Consider the following 20,305-nt stretch of genomic DNA (forward strand, 5'->3'; position numbering starts at 1 on the left):
TCCTGTGAAGTGTGTTTCCAGTATCCAGCAGGTTTAGGTTTACACTGAGATCTACATCACTTTCCCTTTCTGAAACCCTAGACCATTTATATGCCAACTCCATATGGAGTTTAAATGATGATCATGCTCTAAAACAGACACACATGCGCACACACACTGCTTGCTTTTTCTAAGACATGCATAGATAAGAAAGAGGAGTCAGATGGGAGGTAAGAGAGAAATTATGAGTGAGGAGGAGGAATGTTTCTAATATTTTTTTAAAGGAGCCTAGAGTTACAGGGAAAAGGTCATCAGTAGAGTATAAGGGGTCATTATTTGTGTCGGCCAAGAACCAGTCAGTGCACTCCTCAATCCAAATTTATGGTTGCTGTATGATTTGCAGTTAAAATGCGCAGAGTGAGCAAAAACACACATGCATGCACACGGTGGCATGAATGAATGCATTCATTTAGCCCTTCACTCCTTCTTTCTCTTTTCCTTCTCTTTCATCCCTCATCAATCACACACTTACGCACTTACAGTGATGTAAAATATACACAAGAACACATCACACACCTCTACAGTGCCCCACAGGTTGTTGGCTGTGCACTGCTAGATGCTAAAGACTGCTCTATGAAAGGGTATTAACACCTGTTTTTGTTCTCTTTTTCCACCTACTTCCTTTCCAGCTCTAATATTTAAGATCAAAGCTACAGACTACTGTTGAAGTTATAGTGATTGATACCATAAAGCTTGAAAAAAAAGCTAAATCAGAGAAAGAATGCAGGACTCACACATTATGCATACGTGTTAGTGAGCCTGCCTAATTTTTTAGCTTATTGTCTCCAGTACCATAGGGACAACAGCCAAAGCAAGCTAACAGATTAACATTTAGCAAGATGTCTGCTGAAAATGATTGAAAGAAAGTTACCTAAAACTATAGTATACAAAATATAGATACATCTTGTCACGTTCCTGGGTCTGTTGACCCAGCGTTTTAAGCTTTAGTTTATTTTAATGTTGATGTTTAAGTTCATTACGTTAGCTAAGTTCATTTGTTTATTAGGTTCCTCTTGTGTTTTCTTCCCCTGTATTTAAGTTTCCCTCACCCTTTATGTGTTTCATGCTGCGTGTCTTATGTTATCAAGTTCGTGTTGTTATGTCTGCTGTCCATTCTGTTTCCTGTTTTATTGTGAAAGTCCTTGTCCTATGTGCAGTGTGTCTAGTTTTGCTTCCCCCTGTCTCGTTAGGTCTGATTTGTCCCAGCTGTGGTCCCACCTGTTCCCATTCCCTCATTATCTCTCTGTGTACTTAAGTCCTCTCTCCTCCTTTGTTCAGCGTCTGTTGTTGTTTGTGCTACATTTCCATGCTCCATGTTCCAGGTAGCGTTGTATCTATGCTAAGTTTTATGTTTTGGGTTTTTCATGTTTATTTTTAGTTTTGCCAGTTTAGGTTATTATATTCTCATCTTTGTTTGCCCCATGTATTATTTTGTGTTTCTCTATCAGTCATATTAAACGGCTTGCTTTTTGTTAATTCAAGTTTTGTTCCGCTTGTCTTGGTGTCTGCATTTTGGGCCCTTTTTCAGCACTCCATACAGTCTGCCTCCCACAGACTGTGACAGAATGACCTGACCATGTTGGACCCAGCGGACATTTATTTCGGTGACTTTTTTGAATTTAAGATTCGTGTTACGCAACTTCGCAGACTTCGGATTATTTCCTATGCAGGGAAGCAGGAGGAGGAGAAGGAGGTTATTCGGGCTCAGCTGATCCGGATGGCCACGGCTAACCCAAGATTTTGGGGTTTTTTGCCTGATATAAAGAACTCTGAAACCCTAGACCATTTATATGCCAACTCCATATGGAGTTTAAATGATGATCATGCTCTAAAACAGATGCACATGCACACACACACTGCTTGCCTTTTCTAAGACATGCATAGATACGAAAGAGGAGTCAGATTGGAGGTAAGAGAGAAATTATGAGTGAGGAGGAGGAATGTTTTTAATATTTTTTTTAAAGGAGCCTAGAGTTTGGATTTTTATATCAAAATTAAGTTCTGTCCATGAAGAGAATAAAAAGGGCCTTCTATCAATGTCACACATACTCATTTTGCTGTACAAATTCTCACATGGGTGCTCTTAAGGCGGTCCTGGGTTTAAATCCACTGGCTGGCTGGGGTTCTTCTGTGTGTGGTGTTTGCATTTTCTCCCAATGCTTGCGTGTGTTCTATCTCATTTCTTCCACAGCCCAAAGACATGCATGGGTTAGGTTAAATGATGATTCTAAATTGGCTGTAAATGTGAGTGTGAATGGTTGTCTGCCTTTCTGTGTTAGCCCTGCAATAGACTGGTGACCTGTCCAGGTTGTATCACGCCCTTTGCCCCATGACAGCCTAAGGATGCTTTTGCCACTAACAAGCAGAAGTTTGCCGAGTTCAGTTCTGCTTACAGCTCAGCTTATAACATTTCTTTCTTTCTTCCTACGTGGCAGCACCAGAGAGAGGCTGAGCTGAGTGTGTCGGTGGTGGTGGTGGTTAGCTTTGCTGTTATATAACGATCCTGGTCGGCTGGCTGATCACAGACTTAAATAGCTGCGACTACTGGCCCATTACATCCAGTGAGCCAGTCACCCCACCAGCCAAACGCTGGCTGCCCTAGCAGTCTGCCTTTGACCTCATAAAACAGCAGCCGTGCCCCCTACGTTCTTTCTTTCTTTTCCCACTCTTTTCCTTGTTTTTGTCACTTTTCCTTGTTTTTCTAATCTTTGGATTCTATCTGCTAATCCCAGCTATGATAACTATGGGATAAATCTGTCATTCCACTGGGATATCCACTGTCTTACCCCCACCAGCTGTTTTCACAGCGTCTAGACATACATGCCGCTATTGATTAAACAAGAGGATGGCACGGTGCGCTGCTGGACAATGACGACGTCATGCGGTGTGGTTCTTGTCTTGTGGCAGGATTAAACTGACTCACTGCTCATGTTTTTGTGCCTCAGAACCAGGTCTTAGGACAGTTTTGAGTGTGGTGTGTGTGTTTGTGAAGTACCTACAAAACCCTGTGCACATTGTCTGCACAAGCTGGACGTGTTTGTGATGATTTTACTTAAATTTGCATTAAAAATCACTATTTCTTTATTATGTGTGTGTGTATGTGTGTGTTTATAAACACTGCAACCGTGATGGAGGAAAAGGAGGCGTATGACTCAGTCTTTCCTTCAGCTGTTAGCCAGAGTCTCCCCCGGTGCGGGTCACAGTCAGCCAACCAAATGAACTCATCAGGACGCTTCCTGTGATAGCAAGTTTCTAATTCAGTTTCAGCTGACTCTTGATATTTACCAGTCTCCTGCATGTGTTTTGGAGTCTGAATGGGATTACTCTGCACGTCTGGGGCACATATTGTATTCAGGTTCAGGAATTGAGATGTCTACGTGGGTATTTCTTAAGCTTCAAGGCAACTCCCAAAAGCTCCCAGTATTGCTTTTTTTTTTTTTTATGCAAGGAAAAGAAACATTGTTTTTGGCTTAGCAGACACATTGACATAATTAACTAAGGTCCTACTTGCTACTGTAGGCTGCACATCTAACTGTAAGAGTCTAAGCTGCATTGTGGGGAGCACACGTGGCAGTAATAGAGGGGTAGAGTAGATGGCGCTGGTGGTGGTGTTTATGGGAACAACCTCAGCAGTCCTCTGTTCCCTGTTTGGTCAGCTGCAGTGAGATCGCTGGTCTGAGGAGCTCTGACATCACCAGCCGAAGTGAATCCAGATCCACTGGTCTATGGTGTAATAGCAGTGCGGGTGAACTTAACCGCTGTAGATGACTTTCTCACAGTCCCGTTTAATGTTACACAAATGTTACCCCCCTCTGCAGTTTTATTTCAGGTCTATTCAAAGTCAACTTTTGTATTGCCAGCCATTAAAAAGGGTGTCTCCTTTTTGCCAGGATAAAGTTTTTCTGCTCTTTGCCTTCCAAGTTGTGAAATATATCCTACCACTCTCGCCCACTCACTCGCTAAAATGCTAACAGAGTTCAGGGAAGCAAACCATCCAGCCCAGAACTCTCTAAAAGAAGGAGTTCTGTAAGGGAAACCAGACAAGTTATTGAATGCTTTTCTCGCATTAAAATCATAAATTAGAGAATTTTGAAATTAGTCGATTTGATATTATTATTAGTAAATGCAAATGCGTTTTTTAAGTAATGATTTTGTTTATTACAGGACAAAAGCTATCCAAACCTACCTGACCCCATTTTAAGTAATTGTAAGTATTTGTCCCTCTTGTGAAGTATTTAATTATTTCATTTTTTAGAAAGCTAAATTCAAATAGGATCAGTTAGGTTTGGATAGCTTTTTTCCCTTGATAAATAAAATCATCATTTAAAAACTGCATTTTGTGATCTTAACCATCTAAGTGTAGCAAATAAGAAAGCTTGAAAGGGACAAATACTTTTTAACAGCACTGTAGCCTTTGAGACAGCTGACTAGGAGACAGAGGGACTTTTAAAAGGATTTAAAACTCAATGACTTGTGGCAAATGAAATGTTATTGACATGTTTAAAATAGCTCCAGTATTTATTTTATTAAAGGGTCAAATAGTGCCAAAACATCAAACCTTTGAGGATCCTGAATACATGCAATTAAAAGATTACTTGATTCCCGGCCCTAGCCTCCAGATTAGAGACTTACTGTACTTATGACTTGCAAATCAAGCTTACTTTGCCTCACAGTTTTCTTTTAAAGACATTCATTAACACCTCATAAACCTCTTTGCCTTTATAACTTTACAGTGTATATGATGTGGTTTACCTGTTATTATGTACAAACCCTTTTCTGCCCCTTTTTTTCACTCTATAGTTGCATCTCTAATAAATACTGCTGAATCATTAGGTGCAACAGCAAGAATTTTTTTTTTAAAAAAGACAGAAAAAAATGTGCATTAGGATGCAACAGATGGATGAGAGGAAGTGGGGTTAAGATGTCTATCACTATACACCACCTTCATCCAGCAGTTTATGTGCTAAACATGTTGTACTTGAAGGCCTTGTTGTGTGTTGCCTTGGCTCTCCCTTTTATGAAAAGAAAGCACTCACTCTCCCACACAGCCCTGAATAGAGAAGTGCTCTGTGACCACACACATCTCTGCCAGGTCTTATCTCAGTGCCAAACATTTGAGCCCTGTCCCTGTCGAAGGCCTGTGGGCTTTTGTCCCCCTGTCTGATCTGTGATTGTGGTTGAGGGAGGCTCAATGGGGAAAGGCCTCCGTTTCGTGTTAGGCTCTGGTCACTTTCAATAGGGTCTGTCTCTGCAGGAGAAACATTGAAGCTCAGGGAGCACAGTAAGAAATGGAGAAAAATGAAACTCAGTCTGTGTGGCAGGCTATTATTTAAAAATAAAATGTGCGTCTATGATATTAAATGCAGCCCGTTACCTTTTTTCTTATCTGTGAATCTTAGAAGTTGATTCAATGTGTCTTTGTGTACAATTACATAATTCTGAAGTTTTCTCAGGGAGTATTGTGGTTTAATTCTTTAGTTTTTGTTTGTCAGCACATTGAGAGAATTGCCCCCATAGAGCAGTTATGTAGTCTTACAGTAAAATACAAGCCCTATTTTTGATACAAAAGAAAGAAAAATAAGGATGGTAAGGTAAGGTGATGGAAAATAATATTTTTTTTACCTTCACTATAAGTATATTTATGTGTTTGTTTAAAGTCACATTCCAAAGATATTTGTACTTTAGTATGCTATAGATCAGACATCCATTCATTTATTTTTTGCTGTTTACCTGGAGCTGGGTCATGGGAGCATCTCTCCAGTATCTACCCTGGGGCCTTCTCCCAGTGGCACATGCTCAGAATACCTCACCTGGGAGGCAGCCAGGAGACATCCTTGATGTTGAACCACCTCAGCTGCTTCTACTCTGAGTCCCTCCGAAATGACTGCACTACTCATCCCATCTCTAAGGGAAAACCCTGGCACCCTCTCGAGAAAGCTCATTTCCACCGCTTGTATCTGCAATTTCAGTACCTGTCACTCCTTCTTTTGGCTGCTTCTTTTAGGTGTCGGTACTCGCTACAGGAGATCATCAGCCTCCGTCTCAGGCTGTCCCTAGCATCCTCTTCTGACACACCAATCCTCTGCATGTCATCTTTCACTACATCCGTGAATCTTCTCTGTGGTCTTCCTCTTTTTCTCCAGCCTGACAGCTTCATATTTGACAAAAATGCCACTAAAAACAATAACACCACAGGCATGGTTGTGAGATTGTGTTCCGCTACACTGAAATATGGGAAAGAGCTGGTGGCACTAACCTGTTACTCAAGCAGTCACATTACTAAAAATGCAGCTTTAACCTGTAATGCAAGTTAAATAAGAGAGTTAAAAAGTCTCCCACTTGTACAGATGTCAGGAGGAAGAATTGTTTTTCCTTGTTTGTTTGTTTTTCTGATGTTGTTTTGTGGGTTGCTTCCTCTGTGGGCTTGGTTTTCAGCTCACATTACAGCTAGATAATACAGAGCTCAGTTCCTACATGATTATCTGACTTGGTGGATGTGATGGAAGGCTTTGATTTGTTATGTTCTGTTCACTTCAGCAGCCAGAACTCAGTTTCCCCAAAATGAACTACAACATTACATTTACATTATTAATTATATCACATTGTTTCTTTGCATAACATAACTGGATCTGATGTCTTGATGCATTCTCAATCATCCAGGAAAGTAAATCTCCAAAAGTTGATTCTGTTCATCTGGACGTAGCGTTTTGTGGGAGAAACGTTTCGTCACTCATCCAAGTGACTTCTTCAGTCTCAGCTGACTGCAGGTTTCCCCAATCTTATAAACAGTACATTTGCATAATGACTGAAACCAGCCCACTGAAGGAACAATGGGCTGGGAGGTCAGTTCCTTAATCTTAATTATGCAAATTCTCATGACCATTGATCAACAACCACTGACCAAAACCCACTGATCAAAGACCACTGATCAATGGCCATGAGTACCATTCACAGAGAGTTGGGGAACTTGGATGAGTGACGAAACGTTTCTCCCACAAAACGCTACGTCCAGATGAACAGAATCAACTTTTGGAAACTGGATCTGATGTTTGTTTATACCTCGGAATATAAGTTATCCTTGATGACTCTGTTAAGCTATAAAATGCTTCGCCTGGTGTCCCAGCAGATACAGCCCTTTTATCAGCCCCATGAGGAAACAGTTGTTTCATATCACACTGCATTGAATGCATGACAATCATATACTTGTTTCACTCATGTTTGTAATTTGTCATCGTGTGCAGGAAATTCCAACATACAGCATTCACTGCATGCTTTTCACAGTGAAATATCAGTGTGAGAAAGTGTTTCTGGACCGTGTTATTGTTGTGATAAGAAGCCCTCTCCTCTCGTGACATTAAAGAATTTTTACATGAAGGAATACTTGAAGGCTGCATTGAAGGGAGTGGCTTTACTGCCAACCTTACAAGCTCAATGTTAGACTGAACTCTGTGTGGTATTGGCCGAAGGAAATTAAAAGGCTGAGACAGCTGAATGTTTAGGTTTCTAAATCTTCATGCTGAAAAGTTGCACCAAACCCACCCTTTGAACTCCATAGGAAGAACAGAAAGGCATTTTATCAGCTTCAAAGGACTTGCACTTTCATCTCTGTTGTTTAGCCTTCTGGCATCTAATTAGATGTTTCCTCTATCCACTGAGTGTTTAGGGGTGGGCATGGCACCAGTCCAAGGTTAAGAGCTGGCACTGCCCAGTGGGTAGATTACAGGTTAAGGTTGCTACTGCGGCTTCTGGAACATGAGGCTGCGGGCATCACATGTGTTGGCACAGGGTGCGGGCACTTCAGATGTGGTTAGGGCCATGTGGAAGCTTTCTAGGGTTTATCCTGCCCAGCCCAGTTTAGGGCTCCCGAACAAGAGAAACAGAGTGCAGCAGTGAAACTCAGAAACCTGTGTTTAGACAAACAAACATAGAGATGGTTTGTGTGTATACACAAGTGTCTACATTTGTCACTGTACTTTCGTTTTAAAGAATATAAACTAAGAAAATATAGTGAAGACAAATGTTGATATTTGTTCTATTAAGAATATGTGGATCTTTTGTTAGCATGCTGCGTCATTTAGTTTGAGACTTTCTTACATAATTAACTGAGCTATATATGTGAGTGACGGTTAGAATTCTTCTGCAAACTTTCGGTTGGAATAAAGGAGAGCAATGGTCCACATTTTTCTCCATGTGCAGCTATCTTAACTTTTCAGCTGTTAGATGAAAGCTCAGGCCACCATTCCTTAAATGTATTTACCCTGGCTCGTGTTGAGAGAACGGTCTTCTTTATACATTATTAGGTCGATCGACAAGCATGTTGAGGGAAAGACAAACAAGACGCCAGGACTGAAGAGATTGGCAGTTCTTTTTACATGCTAACAACACAGGCGGTGCAGAGTCAATATTCAAGTCATAAGTCAAAAAGATGTCAAATCTGGTGTTAGTGGTTCCCACGCTTTGCCCTGCCAAACTCTCTGAACCATGTACTGCTAATCTTTCTTACCATAAAGCCATCTTATGCACCCCACCCCTGCGCTCTTTTTCTGTCGTCCCAAGGGGCTAGGTCTGACCCGGCCTCAGGTTTTATCTTTAATCATGAAATGATTCTGGAGCACAGTGTTTCCCCCTCTGGACTGCTGAGCTGCTCGATCCTTTGTCAGGGATGTTAATTGGTCATTTAAGGCCAGACTTAGTGGATGGTATCTGTTTCACATGTGACACTGGTTGCCTCTGAACCATGTCGGTAATTATTCTTAATGAAGCGTGGTACTGGGCAAGAGCTGTGATATATTGTACAGTGTAAATTCAATATTTGCTTTTTTCTGGAGTATTTTTCTTTTTCTGTTCTTTTCTCTTTAGACCCTGAGACCTAAAGCGAACAGATTAAGACGTTATGCGATTCTCTACTTAAAGAAACATGTCCAACACTGATGTCTCTCAGGTCACAGAGTTCACTTGCAGAGCAACTTCGCACCAGGCTAAAGGTGCATATTTTTGAGTATGAACAAAAATGATTCCTGGCAATAAAAAAAAATCTGTCTCCTAAAACATTCTTCTAATCAGTTAAATTTTCTTGGCACATTGCATGGGAGGAAATAAAACATCACCAGCAAGGAGTTAACAGTGTGAACATCACATTTTTGTTGTATAAAGTGCTTTGAGTGCTCAGGTAGAGTCGAAAAGTGCTATATAAGAACCAGTCCAGTTAGTGTATGCATGATTCCTGCATTTGTCTGACTGGATGGCATTCTCTGAGCCATGAGCCATTCTCTTCCCTTAAATGTTTAAGTAAGCAGAATTTTTATCTCACTTGAAAATTATATTTGATGACCTACTTTTTTATATTTAATTTTATTATCCACCTTAGTAAAGTACACCATGCACACCTGACTGCAAAGTTTCCTTCCACACTATTATATCTCTGTCTCTTGTTTCCCTGTCTGCTAACTAGACGAGATGTGGCGGTCTCAACTGCTGTTTCAGCCTGAACCATGCTGAAGCAGTCTTCCAGTAGGTGGACAACTGGTTCATGTGCTGCTTTGCAAAGCTCACCAAGGCAGCAGAGCAGAGTAAGGCAAACATTTATCCTATCCCTCCCTGAGCCTGGTTCTGCTACAGGTTTCTTCCTGTTAAAAGGGAGTTTTCCTTCCCACTGTTGCCAAGTGCGGGCTCATAGGTGGCTGTTCCATTATTGGGGCTTTTCTCTGTATTATTTTAGGCTCTGTGATATAAATAAAACTCAAATGAATTGAACTGGATTAAGTATGCCCATTATGAGCTTGCTGGCTGCCATCGACAGCTGCAGTTCAGTGGAGATACATGCACCAGATTCAACACAAGACTATAAGCACAACTGCTCTGTTACTTTCTAACAACCGACCAATCAACTTACTTTAGCATGTAAAAAAAAGTTCTTTGAAGTACCAAAAATAAGTGCAGTTGGGTTTAAGTGCGCTAATATGTTGGCTCTTTAAAGTACAGTCTCATGACTGATGTGTATCTGTTGTAAAGTGAGGTAAAAATAGAACATGCGTATCGTAAATAACCTGAAATGAACAACAGCAGAAATGTCCTCAGTCAGGACAAGTTTTGGGCGTGTTTGATTTGAGTCATTAAGCAGCCAAAAACATCACTCAGTTAGCATGCAAATGCTGTTTTAAAACCCCTCCTGCACATACAATCTGACAGTGTGAGTGAAAGTGAAATCTAATAAGTCTGAGAGCTGTGAAAGCACTGTGAAAGTAGGACGTAAGCGCACAATTGGGCAGGCTAATTATAGAGCTACATGTGTGCAAATCTGCTCAGTTAATCTGTGCAAGAAAACCATTTCTCCCAAAGGAAGTGTAAGCCAGCGCAAATAAAGCGTGTTTCGGCTAATTAAAGGCTCCCGTTTGTCTGTTTATGTGGGTGTGTGTATGAGTGTTTTTTAACTTTAGTGTTCAAATGTGAGTTGTGTCTAAAGCAGCCAGTCCCCAGAGGACACCAGTGTGTGCTGCAGCCAGTGAATCTCAGCTAATGGAGGAACATTGTGAGGAATCTGATTTTATAGGCTCATATTAAGCTCATTTTGCCGTGTGTATTTTAAGACTCTCGCATAGTCTGCTGCTGCAGACATGTCCAGCTGCTGCTCCAAACTCACATAGAGTCTGATGAGAACAGCTGGCTCTCTGAAAAATAGAAAATCTCTTTTGATAATTGGGGAAGGTTGTAATTCAGAACTGCTTCTGTCCTTTTGAGGTCCGTTAAGTACAGGCTACACAGAGCCTCGGCTAACGACGGACGGATTGGGGTGCATATTTCAGTATCTCAAATGACTGATGCCTTGTTTTTGACTCCCTGAGTCAAGTTTAGATTTAGTACTGTCACTAAAAAAAAGAAAACAGATTTATGAGACTTCATGTTTACATGCTGTTAACTTATGTAGTTACATACAGTAATTCCTGCTTGCTGGTAGGTAATTAAGAAAACACAAAATCCTTTTCTTTCAGATCTCCCGCCAAAAAGGGCAATGGTGTGTCTTTGCTTGTTTCTTTCGCCTCATTACGCAGAATCAGTTAGATTAAATCTAAAACCAACAGTTTGGAAACCATATGCTTTTTTATTCAAATAATGCAAAGCTAATTTGAAGCGTGTCTGTGGTCAGCACTGATGGTTCACGTGACGTCAAAATTGCAGAATTTTATTATTCCGTGTCTCATGCTTTGCTGCTTTTCTTTAGCAGCGGGACCTGTGATCAAGTGCCTTTTTTTTTTAACAACTTCAGAACCATTTTAACACAACCAGAAACATAAGGTTTGGCAGGGTTGCATGTAAATGGTTGGTGGCCCGGGGATGGAAACCAGCACAGGGACGTTTACAGCCGGGCTTCGCTTCTGTCTTACTAGTCAGCAACAGTAGCTGGCGTGCTGAAACTGAGGTTTCACCGGGTCGCTGCACTTTTATGGATTGAAAATGCTCGACGTATCATGCCTCACTTGCAGAGAATAGTCAAAGCTGTTCCAGTCTTAAACATGGACTTGATGCTTGTTATGGTTTTTTTGGGGACAGCCATCCTTTCAGAGGAGCTGAAGTATCCAAAGTACCCCACCTCTTTCTACTGTCACTTTAAGATGCATTACTTCTCCTGAGTGTGATCACAGTCTCTTCTTTGTATGCTCCACTCATGCATGTTTTTCAGTATTCCAGTTCAGGTCAGGGGGTGAGCAAGATAAAAGCCAACGCAGAGGTCAAAGTTGAAACAGGTTATTAGCCTGAGCCCCATTATGTACGTGGCTTTGTCGGTAAATGTTGACATCACACCAGAATGTGAGTTAGCAGCGGCATATCTGAGAGGGAGGAGCCCGTCTGAGAGCAAGCAGTCAGCTGGAGCTGAGGACAAGTTTAACCCACCTTAACACAAATAAGTGGTGAATGTGTTCCATAAAATATTCATTTATTCACATTTCACAGCAGTATTGCAACACAAACCATGATGATTAGTGCTGCTTTAATTGCAGGACATGCAGAAAAACACAGATAATTCTGTCATTTAAAGAAAGTAATTAAGGTTGAACCAATCGATCTACACTCATCTGCTGTTTCAAATGTAATCCATTTCAGTTTTATGGTGCTGCAGAATGCTGCCTCCACCTCATAAACACAGGTTCCCCAGAGTGAGCTCTCTTTTGGATTAGGAACTGCCATCACGGATCATAGCTAAATATCTTAATCCAAAACTAGAAACAGAGACCATGGCATAAAATGTTTTTATATACACAGTATTGCTGTTTAGGGTCAACAGTAACAGTGTAACAGACACGCACAGTGACTGATAAGTAAATGTTATTGGAAAAGTTGCTGAGGGTAATGAAAAGTGACAGAGGAGCTGAGTCAGACATGAAGCTGACACATAGGGATGCACTTAGACTGATGCATGAGTGTTTGTGTAAATGGTTCTTATGATTCATTAAGAAAATTCCAAAAATGCCTACCTGCCATTAACGGAGAGTCAGATACTAAGAGCTCAGTAAAACAGACTTTTGCATTCCTGTAAATGGCCTGTATTTGTATAGCGCTTTACTAGTCCCTAAGGAACCCAAAGCGCTTTACACATTCAGTCATCCACCCATTCACACACAGGTGATGGCAAGCTACATTGTAGCCACAGCCGCCCAGAGGCGAGGCTGCCGGACACTGGCGCCACCGGGCCCTCTGACCACCACCAGTAGGCAACTGGTGAAGTGTCTTGCCCAAGGACACAACAACCGAAACTGCAACCTTCCGATTACAAGACGAACTGCCAACTCTTGAGCCACGATCGCCCCTGTATGCTTACTATACCAGATATGTTGGGACTCTATCCTACTTTACTCCCTCATCCTCTGTAGCAGATATTAAATAACAGATTTCGCAGTCAGTGGTTTCACCCAGTCTGAAGGTCATGTGCGTGTTATTATGATGGCAGACAGTGGAGTTTGATTGTGTGTTTATTTTGTGCCTGTGTGTTTGTAGGGCATGGCTTTCTCCCTGGAGGAGCGTCTCCAGGTGGGGATCCACGGCCTGCTGCCTCCCTGCTTCGCCAGTCAGGACATGCAGCTGCTGCGAGTGCTCAAGAACTATGACATGAAGAGAGATGACCTGGACAGGTGAGACTGGCACAGTCTAACACAGATGGGGAATCTCTTCACAGTCAAGCTGCAATGACTTACCCACCTTATCTTCTATCAGCTTCCAATCAGCAGCCCATGAAGGGTTGAATTTCAACTAATCCTCCTAGTGCACGCAGAGAGTTGCACATCTGGAAGCCTTCAAGACACGAAAGGGATTAGTGATCCGCCCCTCTAAAGTCCACATCCATCTCCTAACGCCATAGATTTTACCTAACAAACCTGCACGCTATTCTCCCCATCTCTCCTGCCACCTCTTCTTGTTGTCATACCCTCCATGTGGTCCAAATGAAAAGTGCAGACAGTTTTACATGCTTTATTAGACTCAATGCTGTTACCATTGTGCAATGAAAGTGCCATTTGCTAACATTTCAGTTTGAGCTCTTTGATCAGTCAAAGTCATCTGGTTTACTGTTTTGAATTATCTGCAGCGCGCTGAATAATATGTGTTTGTGTAGCTGCCCCTTGCTCTAGTTAGCTGTCACTATAATGCTTGTGAGACAGGATTCAGGGTCAGCAGGAATTACTGTAGATAGCTTTTTAACAGCCTCCTCATTTTTCACCATAGCAACAGTGCAGCGTCAGCATATAAAAACAGTTATTACAAGCCTGACATTGCCATTCCCATGCCCTATTAGTGTCATTTACAATCTCTCCGGGACTTGAGCGTCTTCCAAACTATGAGTTTTGCTCTCGTAGATCACAGACTGCTATTTGCCTGTCGTTGCTCGAGCATGCTGTGTTTACATACAGTCTGTCCTGTGACTCTGAATCCTTCTTTGGTGTTTAACGCTAGACGTTGTCATTCATTTTTTTATTGAGCATAACTCAAAATGTCATCTTCCCATACTATTTTAATCCCACGTGTGGAATTTGTCTTGGTTTTGCATTTTTTGAAAAAAGAGAAACGGCACTGTGAGCACATGCGTTTGCCATTTGAGATGATGGAGCGACTCGAATGCTTGCTGTGACTGCACCGTCAACACAGGAAATGGATGTTCAAAGTGTTCGCCAAGCACAATACTGCAGGACATAAAATGGTACAGCTGAAGGGGAGCTTCACATCCAGTGATATTGTTAAAAGGCATTAATAGATTTAAAATGAGCCAAGGCTGAGCAGAGCTTGTTGATCACTCATGCTAAGACAGATAAAGGAAGAGATAGATGAGATCCTAAGTCAGCTGCCCCACTAGGTTGACTTTAAAGGAAACAATGCATCCAATAAGTCAGCAGGGATACTGCTTTATAAAGCAGTGTGTACTGTAAATATTGCTGTTTCCTGGGTGTGGGAGTGTGCTCCCTTTTAAGGTTAAAAATGGAGAAAGAATTTTTTCTTAACATTTGCCAGCATCAAATCAAACCATATCACCCCACAGGAAATTATTAGGATTTTATATGGAGACGTAACTAGTTGTGTGGTTTTGTTTGATGGTTTGATGACTGACAATCACAATTGAAGTCATTAAAATGTTGAAGAAAAATGTAAAATGTCTATTATTGTGCTCAACTGAAGCCACGTGTCGACGCAGTTTCCACCTTTTTTCTCATTCGTGCCCTTCTTTGTGTTTCGGGATCTCCGTTAATTTTACTCATGAAGATCAGTTTACTTTCAAATCTTTTACTTTTCTCTCAGCCCACCAAAGCAAGAAAGGATTATATTGTGAAAATGACCAAATGTGATCATCACATCTCACTTTTGCCTCTCTTTAAATTCCACGGACAATGAAACATACATGGAAATACAGTGTATAAGGCAAAAGCAGAGTTTGTAGAGTTCTAATGAACTTGAGAGTCAATATTTTGCATGAACTTTATTCAACACCTGAACTCTCTGAGGCTTCTTTCTTCTTTTCTTGTCAGCTTGATGGGTGTGAATGATTTTCTGTAACTCTAATAACTAATTTACATAGCTTTAATCTCAGCCATTGCTTAAATTTTCTTTTAAAAGGAAATCTTTAAATTTCCTTTTTTACAAGTCCATAATTTACTCTCTACTTTCCCCCCTGGCACTGATGTGGGTTCTGTATTGTTCCATAGCAGCTTTTGAAGGTAAAAATTAATATTCACATGTTATCAGCAAATTACATTACTAATGGCTATTTATATGAGTATAAAAACATTTCAGTGTCTTTTAAGTGTGGACCATAGACTGTGTCAGCACATTTAATGAATTGCAGTTGGTAACCTTTGGGTAGCCTGTGGGTGACTTGCTTTAAATTGCAAGGCGGTAAAGCAAGTCACCTGGTGGGAAGCAACCTGTCTTCAGTTAGTCAAGGTCAAATTGACTAACTGACTGCAATCATTCTCAAACAGATTGGTGAAGGGTTGCTAATATTTCAACCAGTCTGCTGAGCAGAAAGTCATTTTGCAGGTAAATCACTGTCTTACAGAAACTGTCACTATTTATGGAGGAATTTCTGTTTCAAATCTGTGAGCTTTTACATGAAAGTCTGTTGGAATCAGCTCTTTTGGAATTGCAACTTTTGGCACTTCCAAGTTCTCTTCATTTTTCAGCCCTAGAGGTTGCCATTTAGTGTAGACTAGAACAAACCATTCACAACTGTTTTGTCACCATTTCCTTTTCCTTTTAAAAAGACAGACTCTCTTTCTAGTGTTTCAGCAACAGAGACAAGCTTTCATCATGCCACTCTGGCCAGACAAAGAGCCCCAGAGTAACATTTTCCACTCTCTTTTTTAGTGCTGTGAATTTTGAAGTTTTGAATCTGGCATTTAACCTGAAACAAATCCACTGAGCAACCCCCCCCCAAAAACCTCAAGGGCAGCTTTTTTTTCTGTAGTTTTTGGTTCTCCTCAGCAGATCATGTTTGCTCAGGTGTCATGGACACGGTTTCATCACTTTGGTTCTTACTGGAGGAAACAGATACATACTGTTTTTGAATCTTCAGTAAATAACAGATTGAAGGCTAAATTAATTAAACTTTTTTTTATTATATGATACTGCAAAAGCAAGCCGTTCTATGGTTATATTTGGGTTCATCAATATGAAAACACATCTCTTCAAGAGCAGCTGTCAGCACCGTGCATTGTGCAGGTGCTGTGGCCTAACCTATAGCAGAGAGGCCACGCATGCTTTTTATCATCTCAACAAGAGGCACCCTTGTGCTCTTGACTTCATGGAAACTTCTGTGATCAGGAGTAGAGCCCTTTCAGGCATGCTCTGCTTAATTTGGTTCAAATGCAAACCTTCAGTTCCCAGTAAATCTACAATCACAGTCAAAAGCTTGTGTAGGTTATCTGAGAACTATTTTTTATTCTCTTTATTTGTTTCAGTCATTTGGAACACAAGTAAAAAATTTCTTTGCAAATCAGGTTTTAGGGGGAATACTTCTCTTCTTTTCCTTCTTTCTTGTTTTTTTCAGTAGCTTCAGTTCCTTTAATCTCCCTGGTTTGTGCACTGTTGCAGCCAGGTGAACACGGTGTACTCTCATCCCTCAGTCTCCTTGATAGTCTCTCGCAAACATCCAGGATTTAACATCTGACTTCAATAAGCTTAGGTTAGCAGCTACCATTTGTCAAGATGCTTAAGATTAACATGCTCTGTTTTCTTATCTGTCACTCCCAGATATGTGTTCCTAATGGGGCTCCAGGACCGCAACGAGAAGCTCTTCTATCGGGTGCTGTTGTCAGACATCGAAAGGTTTATGCCCATCATTTACACCCCCACTGTGGGTCTGGCCTGCCAGCAGTATAGCCTCATATTCCAAAGGCCTAGGTGAGTCACTCTTACAGTGTTTTTCTTCCTCTTATATTGTGAAATGGTACATTCCTAAACCAATAAACCCACTTAACATTACATTTATTATCAGCTTATTTCAGGCAATGTTGTTATCCCTCAGTTGGTCTTTTAACACTCAGTTATTAAGTGTTTTATGGTACTGGTTGTTGTGCTCAGTATCAGCCAGCATTTCTTTCTGTCTTTTTCTTACTGCTGGCTGTGTGGCATCTATATTTCACTGCTTCAGGCTGCCCTTTTACACACCGAGTCCCACTGAAAAGAAGTGCCTGGTCACAGGTGTCAGCTAGTAACATACCATAGACTGATGGTATAAGGATAAAGGCAAAATGCAATCTAAATGCACATGGCAGATAGATTATGGTGTTCAAAAAGGATGAGCGATTCACTGGAGAGACAATATGCTAAACAAGTTGACAGGCAGCAACAGTAATATTGTTGAATAGCACAATCTGGGATTTAATCAATTGTGTAGATCATTATTTCACCCAAGGCTAAAAGCCATATAAGTGTTCAAGCATGTGTGCCAACAAATGACTGGTTGTACTGTAACGAAACCAGAAGCTCAAAGACTCTTAACCTATGTGTATGCTATGTTGGAACTGGACTCTTTGATGCTATAAAATCTGAAACAAACTTGGAGGTTGCGGTAGGCCTTAAAGTTGTAGTTTGGTTGGACTGCTCAGCTCGAGGCAAAACCGCAGTAAGCTGTTGAAATCAGTCCAGCATTTACCTTGACTGGATCTGGCTCTGCTCCTTGCAGACAGACATTCACAGGTTTCCCTTTCTCCTCTACTGTAAACGCACACGCGCACACCCACACATACACACACACACACACACACGCACACACACACATTTCTCTGATTGTATCTGTTTTCTTTCACCTAGGTTCATCTGGTCCAAGTCTCTCACTATCTGACAAATAAATTCCCTGAGCAGCTACTACTAGATATTGAGCTGATACTGCTTTCACTCTCGTTCTGTTTTTCTTGGATCCTCCTCCTTGCATTTAACCTTTTTCAGGTGCTCTGTGCTCTGTTTGCTTCCCACTGAAAAAGGCCACCATTTTACTGTCCTCCACGGGCCCTTAACCTCACTTAACTGGAATTATAATTATTGACTCTGTTCAGCCTCAAGCAACCAAGCAATTTTAGCTACTAAAATGACAGGAGTGGCGTCATTTATGACAGTTTATATTTTCAACTGGAATGCTTCTCAATGGCTTTGTTTGTGTTTATCAAAGCTCTAGCCATTCTTACAACACATGTTGTAACTGTTCTGTTTTTCATGATTTCAGTCATTTTTAAGGCAAAACAAATTCACTTAATAGACTCCTTTCCATCGGTTGAACTATTTTCATCGTTGCTAATTTGGCTATTAAGTAGCTACCTCTCTGCAGCTGCAAATCTTGTGCTCTGTGTCTGTTAGCCATGGTTCACTGCAAAACATTACAAGGCAACAGTTAGAAGTAGAAAATTACAATAACATCCAAATCTGTAACATACAAAACATATGTATAATTCTTGAGTCATAAACAACCCCATCACACCAACGGTCCAATCACAAGAAGTATGAAAACGTCTGGAATTAGATTAACAAATGCATGGTTGGAAACATCTTTGCAATTTTAAAATATCACAGTGGCACATGTAAATATGGACCTCAGGTTATAAATGATATCAACTGGTCACTTTAAGGTGAAAGAATTAATAGGATTTATGTAATCCTAAATATAGACATATAAACCTACTCTTTGTTAGTAAACTACTGTCAGGAGCTGTAAAAAAAAATATAAACCTTCATAATATACAGATTAAAATATGAATCTTCATCAATGATGACCTTAATCTTAGGAACCTACATTTAGAAAAAAATGTTATCCCAAGTCTAGGCCATCATGGGTGAAAATACAATCATTCTAACTGACACACAAAAACCATTTGCATATTTCCAAAAGACACTTTCTTGTCTCCAAAACATAGGGTTAGGGTTTGATATCACTGATAACTAACTAACAGGGTTAACTAAAGGTGACTACTAAAATAGTTTAACAAAGAAGCTGGAGTTAGACAGTTAACCTGATAGAATGGTAAAACTTACGCTGCTCTTACATTACTTCCCTCCATACTTACACATGCTTTGTCCGATGGAGAGATGTGTTCTCACTGTCAACTACAGCCACACCAAGTGCTCCAGAAGTACTTGGTTTGAGTACTCATAATAGTCATTTGCTGAACATGAAATGCTGTACATTGCTTACTTTCAAAGGTCGCCATCTTGGCTGTGCAGTTGGAAGTAAAAGGAGGATATGTTGTCTATACCAATGATTGTGCCAATACAAGCTACCTAGCTAACAGTGCCTGATTGCACTTGAAACCACATATTACATTTATCCTAGAATTGTTATGTGTGTTAAATTGTCACCTTTATTGTAGAACAGTCTAGTTTTATGTCTGGTCAGAAGCACAACATGTACAGCTGATAATCACGCTGCAGTAGCTACCACAACAGTTACAGTCAAGTTTACAATCATGTCTTGGAAGCAGCTACTTTCTGCTACTCCAAAGTTACAAAGGGTAACTCCACAAACTTCATTCAGGAGATTACCACAGATACCCTCACTGACATAACCCCAAAGAGAGTTAAATCTTCTAAACCAGAGTGCTTTCACTTGTTAGGTGACTGTGTAAAACACTGTGCTATGGATTCACTCAATCTAAGACAACACTAACCTTTCAAAAAGTCTTATTCTACATAGCTACATATGTAGTGTACTAACAGAACTGACCTAAACTGAAACACAATAATAACCTTAGAAATCAAAGAATGATGTCAGAAGGGTAGTGTATATTTTAAAGACACCAAGTAGCAATGGGGATCTACCAGTATTTCCTGCTATCAGGAATCTGGTCTGCAGCAGCGGCAGAATTTTGCTTTAATGAGTCATGGTTTCATACAAACTCTTCGGATTCTTTGGATGAGCTGTGAAACCGCAGTTTTCCAAATTGTGTCCAAACAGTTTTATTTTAAACACTTACCTCTGGTACATTTAAGGTGCTTGGAAACCAAAATTCTCCCAAGCACATAACATTATCCAACATCTTGCTGTTTCCCCATCCTTGCAAAACTATTTGGAAAATATTCCTAGCATGCTTGCCTTCTTCTCACACTGAGCTGCCTGGAGGAGTCATTTTATACACTCCCTCTGTCTCAGAGCAGAGTGAGCCAGAACGTGCTGCCAGAGCCTCCGGGGTTGGGAGCTTGGCCTCTTTGAATGCGCATCAGTGGGTCGGTTAGCAGAATACACCGGGGACAAATCTGACTGCCTTTAAGAGGCTCTAATAGATTTGGATTTTCAGCCAGG

General features: G+C 40.8%; 1 protein-coding gene across 1 annotated transcript in view; it reads left to right on the top strand.

Moving 5' to 3' along the window:
- The window catches only part of me1 (malic enzyme 1, NADP(+)-dependent, cytosolic), an 84,817-nt gene that overhangs the window by 22,347 nt on the left and 42,165 nt on the right, over positions 1 to 20,305 (top strand). The window contains exons 2-3 of the mRNA XM_063487841.1: positions 13,030 to 13,163; positions 16,768 to 16,917. Of these exons, the coding sequence (XP_063343911.1) occupies positions 13,030 to 13,163; positions 16,768 to 16,917 (284 nt within the window). The remainder of the gene's footprint in view (positions 1 to 13,029; positions 13,164 to 16,767; positions 16,918 to 20,305) is intronic.

Source organism: Pelmatolapia mariae, linkage group LG10_11 (assembly GCF_036321145.2).
Source record: "Pelmatolapia mariae isolate MD_Pm_ZW linkage group LG10_11, Pm_UMD_F_2, whole genome shotgun sequence".
NCBI lineage: Eukaryota > Metazoa > Chordata > Actinopteri > Cichliformes > Cichlidae > Pelmatolapia > Pelmatolapia mariae.